This window comes from Morone saxatilis, unplaced genomic scaffold, assembly GCF_004916995.1.
Source record: "Morone saxatilis isolate NCDOM2014 unplaced genomic scaffold, NCSU_SB_2.0 Contig11, whole genome shotgun sequence".
NCBI classification, from domain to species: domain Eukaryota; kingdom Metazoa; phylum Chordata; class Actinopteri; family Moronidae; genus Morone; species Morone saxatilis.
The window spans coordinates 9,112,369-9,119,863 of NW_023339663.1; the positions used below are offsets into that span (position 1 = coordinate 9,112,369).

At 39.3% G+C, this 7,495-nt stretch overlaps 1 protein-coding gene across 1 annotated transcript in view; it reads right to left on the reverse strand.

Moving 5' to 3' along the window:
- Positions 1-7,495, reverse strand: part of LOC118320900 (protein TANC1-like) — a 30,929-nt gene that overhangs the window by 14,054 nt on the left and 9,380 nt on the right. The window contains exons 7-10 of the mRNA XM_035652021.1: positions 4,169-4,285; positions 3,712-4,002; positions 2,749-2,876; positions 114-345 (exon numbers count right to left, since the gene is read on the reverse strand). Of these exons, the coding sequence (XP_035507914.1) occupies positions 114-345; positions 2,749-2,876; positions 3,712-4,002; positions 4,169-4,285 (768 nt within the window). The remainder of the gene's footprint in view (positions 1-113; positions 346-2,748; positions 2,877-3,711; positions 4,003-4,168; positions 4,286-7,495) is intronic.

Genomic DNA, 7,495 nt, shown 5'->3' on the forward strand with positions numbered 1-7,495 from the left:
TTTCACCTTAAAACTGATACTATTTTAAAATTTAAAAGGTCTTTAAAGTTGAATATCACATTTGTCTTAAAGTGTATGAGTGTGTGTGTGTGTGTGTGTGTGCGTATACTTACCCTTGCGCAGGCCTGCTATGGGCTCGAGGACACCCTTTCGGAAGGCAGCAATGGGGTCTTGAACGCAGGATCGCAGGCTGAGTGTGTTTTGTAGGTGAGGCTCTTGTACCAACAGCTCCCTGTACGGGGTGAGCTGTGGAGCTCTGGCCAACAGGGCGGCGACACTGTGTACAAACTCCGGCACCAGGCAGGTGTAGGTGTTGTCAGCCTGACAGAAATGGTAAGCTACCACCTGACAGGAGAAAGAAGTAGGTGAAAAACTGAAGAGAATAAGGGTGTAATGCAAAGCTGTTATCTGTATCTGTTTATTTCACACAGATCTGTATTTAGGTCTAAATAAAAGCTGTTGTAAAGTGTAATGGTCAGGATGGATATAGAACAACATGTTTTGGGGACGTAAAACTGTGCTGTTGAATTACAAGTCAGAATTGTGTTGGGCCATAATGCATGATTTTTATTTAAAAACTGGAGGTGGTGTATCTAAGGGGATGAACCCCATATGAATGTGAAGCTGGAAAAAAAATAGAGAAAGCTACTGAGAAAAATCTAGTTGGCTACAGCAGTTCCTGTTCACACTGTTCAGTATGGTTGCCAGTCTTTTGTAATGATACTTCAAGCACTTTTCAAGGACAATTTATTTGAAACTCTAGACCTTCTCTATTTGATTTGGTCCTGGGATAACTTCTGTTATGAGTTGGCGCTATACAAATGAAATTGAACTGAAATATTTAAATTAAAAAATGAACGGCCAATAATTCAAGTTGATGTTCACAAGTCTAAACCCATGTCTGGCTTTGGGTGTCCTTTTTTGTCATCAATAGTTACCACTAAATCAGATCAACATATTTGGATAAAATATGTTGTTTCCTCAGAAGAAAATAGGCTTTGCAACCATATTTATTACTTCATGGTTATGCTTCACGGTAGTTCATCACTCAAAAAACTAAAATAACATACTTCTGTGCCCTTTGGATTTTTTTTATGATATCAGGGGATAGGTGAATTTTGAATGTGCACAAGGCTCAATCTCGGAGATCTAAGTACTCTAAATCCAAGTGCTCTAAATCCAAGCTGTCTGAATCTGATATTGTGCCATTACTATAAAGACTGAGGTCAGCTGGTTGAACCAGTGTATGTGTGTGTTTCACTTTGAGTTGTGACTCTGAGAAGAAGTGCTGTAGTGTTTGGTAAATTGTGTCAATTGGGCAACTTGTTAGTGGAGAGGGGGGAGCACAAATTTAAATGCTGATTATACAGTGTCATATCAGAGCACATTATCTGTTCATATCCCTAGAAGAAAGACATAAAAAAGTAGAAAAACAGTATCCAAGACTAATATCACAGAATATAAAAACAATAACGGTTACAAAAAAAGAACACAATAAGATATAAACAAAGAAAGTTGCAAAAATCATAGAGGCAGCTGAGTCATAACATAGTTTCTATTCATGAACGACAACAACTTTGTTCAAAATGTTACTGCAGAGTTTCTCTAAAACACATTTAGTAAATGCAAGTTGCTTTATTCAGACAGCAGGCTGAATGGCAAACAAGAAATTAAATATATCATTCCTAATAAGGGTGATTTTTTGCATAATCATCAAACTTACAAACTGCACAAACAGATAAAATACAAATATAATGAATGAATGAACATCATCATCATCATGGCTTGGCGTGTCCCAGGTCCACATATAACATTATCAATGATTTTACTTTTGAGCGAACATCCTCACCATCACAAGTAGTCTGACTAGTTCCCATGGAAACTCTTATTGAGGCCAAGTTAGTAAATTTAGAAGCTTCCATGTCATCTATGTGATGCAATCAGCAGCATGTTCTACATGTGCCCCAAAAGAGAGAAGAACACTCTGACATTAAAATCTTGTGTCACTTTAAAAAAAAACAATGCTGATGTGTCTCTTTGAATTGACCCCTTTTCCAGTCTTTTGTAAAGGTTTGTAAGAGCTACAGCTCCTTAGAGTACCGTTTATGATGCTGTATTATATTTCCTCACAAATCCAGTGAGAGGAGTGCAGCAAAACTGCCATAACAAAAAGCTATAGCAAAAAGCATTTGTACAATGTAAATATAATTTCCTTCTTTTGTTATTACTACAGGTGAGTCAGCAGTCTGCTCAGCAACAGGATACATAACATAATAAGAGCTACTATAAAAAGTGTATTGTGTAGTTATGTGTGTACTCTTGTATATTTGTGTGGACCAATTCCATTTTTTACTTCATTTTATATTTTAGTTCTTGAAGGTGGACATTGTGGTCAGTGTTTACTTCTCTAGGGGCTGTTTATTGGTTAAAATTTGGTTTTGTAAAAACAAAGCTATGAGGTGCTGGTAGGTGGATTTTGAGAGAGCCACGTTGGGGTTTTCACCTTTTCGCCAGTCTTTAAACTAAGATAATCTGTTTCATGGCTTTATCTTAATATTTAGCATCGAGACATGAGAGTGATATTGATCTTCTCATCTCAATTTCTGCAAGATAGAAGGCGCATTTCCCTAAAAATGTAGAATGAACTATTGCTCTAAGGTTAGGGGCTAGAGAGGGAATTTTGTACTTGATGATCCTCACAAATATAGAAATACAAACATGTGTGTGTGCAAGTGTATTTTGAGGTACCTTGGAAGCTAGGCATCTGACAGCCTCCTTCCTCTGTGCTGTACTATCGCTTGTTCCTGCAACAGCACTCTGGTTGGGCTGGGAATCAGCTGGCTGTTTGGAGGCTGCTTTTCCCTGCCTATCCCCACCTGAACAGAGCACAAAGCAACAACAACAAACGCAAAGCTGCCATTTACACTCGTTAGATGAAGTCTCTGGTGTAAGCACAGGAATGTCAGGAGTGAAGTCTATGAAGAAACACAATTAAACTGCTGTGATTAATTAGTGCATCTGTAAGCAAGACTATGCAAAACCACATTTAGATGGCAGCAAGAATGTTTGTTTCAAAGAGTGATGTGCCAGGATGGATTCCTGCACACCTCATGCTATACCCTCTGTTAAACTTAAATCCAAATGACAACATACATCAATGAATAATGCAATGATGCTGAAAAATGAATGGCACAATATTCTGTTTGAACACTATTTTAGTTTTGCTTTGTATGTACTGCTTTGCTCTCAGCCTGTAATCTTAGCAATACCTCTTGCACAACAGGAAAAGTCTGAAAAAAGGTTTAAAAAAAAAAAAACACAAATCACCAGCACATCACAGCATGCAAGACACATTTATAGTGTACTGTGCAAAATCTGGTTGTGGAAATGTTGTTTTTTTTCCACACAAAAAAAAGAGATCCAGTGCCACTCATGATAAGAAAAAAAAACAACAATGTCAGTCCCCTTACACAACTGCAATCAGCAGAGAAACCTCAGGGGAGAACTTGAAAGAAGAGTGCGTGACCCAGTTACCAACTCCTTCCCAAAAAGTGATATTTCTTCCAGTATCTTAGAGAAATCTGACTTTACCGGGCTGCACTGGAGAATGTATAAATTCAACTTTCCGCTTTTTTACCGTCTTCTTACACTAACGCTTTGAGATGCACACAAAAACAAATGACACTTCTGTGAGTAAGATATGAGTCTTACATTTAGGGGAGGAGCTGGGGCTGTGAAGGATGCTGGGACCTCCCTGTGGTGTGCGCATGCCATGACAGCTGAGCGTCACCAGTCGCCAGATGATAGCAGTCTTGCCGGATCCTGCGTTACCCACAATGACAGCCCCGCGTCCCTCACAGCTGCTTGTTTTTCTCAGGACCTCCTCCAGACGTGTGAAGAGCCAATCCCGGCCAACAAAAGGCGTTTCTGCGGTGATGCCGGGGACTTCAAACAGCAGCGGTTTTAGCATGATGTCGGCTTGTTTGAATGGCACCAATCTCCCTGGAAGAAGTGAGAGGAAAGAGGTCAGCGCTATGAGAATGGATAACTATATGTAATTTAAGCACAATACATTAAGTGCATTCATGTTCCACACAGGTCTGCAGATGTTTCTACACCAAGCTATATTTACTCTGTGATTTTACCCCAAAGTTAAGTCACAAAATACCTTTGGAGTCATCATTTGTGCGTCCAGCTGTGTTGTGTTTACGGACGGAGCTTCTGTGTCCAGCAGCCCTTTGGTTGTCCAGATAACTCAAATCCTCCAGTCGAGTAGAGCTGGTTGCTGTAAAGAGAGAGCGGGTGGGGAATGGATAGAGGGTGTGAGAGAGATGCATGAAATGTGCAAAGATACACATGCATACCACACAAGTGTCAGATTCATCGCTCAAGTCAATTATTGTATCCATGGAGACGTGAGACATAAACAGTTGTTGCTCTCAATGATAAATGCTCAATGCCCATGAGGAGAGAAGAGAGAGGAAGAGAAAACAACTCATCTGATGTCGTGTAATCTCAAGCTAACATGAGTCTGAAATGACCAAATGTTTCACACTGTCTCACACATCAGGACACCAAATTGGTGATAATCAGTGGAAACTCAATGCCGGCTATAATGCAAAAATGTATCAGCTGTCAATAACAGGATTAGACACATTGTTCTAATGACCAAATGAGCCACATAGAAGCCAACATGAAAAATTAAAAAAAGAACATGTCGTACAGAAGGGCAAGAAACAAAAAGAAATAGTTGTTTACTCCCACATTCGCCTATCCATCCACCCACTCACACTACAAAGTTTACAGGTCAGCCAGGCTTACTTTCTGCTGTTTTCAAGATATTTAGCAGAGTCTTTAGTCCAGGCTATTGTGAAAAATAAAGAAATAAGCTTTATGTAATCAGCTGGTTCTTAAATTTGCTCTCCTGCAAAAATGTATCATCCATTTCTGCTATTACAGCATATCATTATGCAGCAAGTGAGTGACAAAATAGAGAAAGCCCTTTACACTGAAATGCAATCCAATACAACATCCGATTTAAAATTTGAGAAACACTACGACGGTGTGTCAGAGAGGTGCTGATTCAACTCTATTATAATTTTTGAGCCTGTAGTTTCTGGTGGTTTTGTACTTGATTTTACTGTATTGTACTGTGTTTCTGTTGTTTTGTGAACGAAATATGTTTTAATTTCTTTAGTGGACGAAATATAATACATTATAGACAATAAACCCTTTTTTTGTATATTCCAGTTACATTACCGCAACTGACAGTCTGGTAACAGTCCATAGATAATTTAACACATAAACAGTGAAGCAGACTCACTTTGCCAGTTTTTGCTTTTAATTTAATAGTTGCCAGGATTACCTGGGAGACAGAACAGAGATAGACAGAAAATTAACAATATGGGTATGATTCAAACCCCAGAGACTAACTGACATTTGAGAATGTCTGAGAAAGTTAAATTTTTCTGTACTAAATGTAGTTTAATTTATAAGCATACCTCCTCAGGTTGAGGTTCCTAGATTAAAGTCATTCTGGGTCAACTACTCATCTGTCATTGGGGCAGTTGGCAAGAGAAAGGGTTAAGAAGCTCTTTTCTGGTCTAGTCTTAGGCTGTTCCTAGTTCCCTTTCTCCCTGTTAATGAAGGGGAATCTAATCCAAGTACATGCATGCATGTGTCACTGCACGCAGAAGTGTTGCTTATTGGGACCTCTTGGGTTGTAATGATATTGGCTTTGCTGTTAATTGGGTTGTGTGTAAGGGAGGCTACATCTGCATTGTAGTAAATAGCATTAGTATTAAAATATATAGTATTACTACCTAAAAAGACACAAGCGCCATGGAAAAAATAGTCTGACAGAAGGACTATTGTTATTTTAAGAATTTGTTTTCAATGGTAAGTCACAGTCTGGTCTATTTCATTCATTCATTGCTGTAATATTAAAAACATCCTCTGTAAAATCTGAAAATCTGGCATTACTGCTGTCTCTAATCCTATCAGAGTGAGATAAAAAAAAATGGCCTGAGTCACGTTGCACATCTATAAAATACTGTAGATTGACCAGTCAAACAGGGAGTAGATAAGAAAGTGCAGCCCCTGGACAGATGATGAGCTCACATAACTGTGATCATGTGCTATACATGTTAAATTCATCATTGGTAATCTCAGAGGATCTAAGGGAGCTGCACAACATATCTGAGCTGTTATGGGCTTAAAGCTTTAAAGCAGCAATTACGGTCACAGCCAGAAGATGCTGGCCAGTAACGTCCTTAAGCATCCTTCGTCCTTACAAATCACCAAATCAGTTTACACCCAGACGTGAGCCACACAGCATGAAATGTATTTGTGCTCTCTTAACCAGCGTTTTATGTTTATTACATATTGGACCATCACTCCCTCTTCTTTATTTAGAACAGGAATGAAGGCACACTGAACTTCCTTTTGCAACTGCTAAGGGTACAGAGAGTTTCACCAGCCTTTCAGCACTTTAGCAGATCAGATCATATTTTGATACATCTAGGATCCCTGCATGTGTCCATCATCCTGCAGCCTCCAAGTGAGAGTGTGGGTGAAAGCTGTTAAGGCCATATTATAATTTACAGGGTTATTAAGAGCACATGGAACCTGCTGTGTGGAGTACCCATTAGACAATAAGGGGTTCCGTAAGGCAAAACAAATCAATCACAGTGTGAAGATTGCAATTATGCTGAAGGAAAATAGATCGGGGACGAGCAAATATTAAACCTTGGAACACTGAGAACATGAAATCCCTTTCAACAGGTAGAGGAGGGCTTTTAGGACGAGGGATGTGGAGGAAATTGCTGTAATTGTCAAGCAAGAGATGAAGTGGCAAATTGAGGATTGAAAGAACATCCACAGTGAGAGGATGAAGAACAGTCTGCAGCAAAACAGTGTGAAGGAGGTGTGGAGTGGGATGAGAAAGACTGCTGACTAAAGACAGCCAGGCCAAATGGCTGAGTGGACCAAGGATACATTGAAGGACTTAAAACATGTTTTCGCCCTTGACCATCCAGCATAATGTGAACCAGCTCACCACCACCTATCCCACACTCACTGCCTTTATGTTCCCTACTGAGGACAGTGTGGTTGATTATCCTACAACCCCTGTTGATCCTTCATCACTTTAAAGGTCAACTCCGCAGCACTGGCCCAAGCCCCCAGTATCCCTGATAGCATCCCTGATAGCATCTGCCACAGAACACTTAAATCATCTGCCACTGATTCTGCAGAACCTATTCAACCTTAAAGGAATAGTTTGACATTTTGGGAAATATCCTTATTCATAACATTATTCTTATTATATGACCTATTATATGAGTTAAACGAGAACATTGATACCACTCTTATATATGTTTGTTAAATATACACCCGGTTAGCTTAGTACGAATACTGGACACAGGGAGAAACAGCTAGCCAAGTTCTGTCCAATAATAATTTGTTTAATTTGTACAAAAACCAAAGTGAAAAAAAT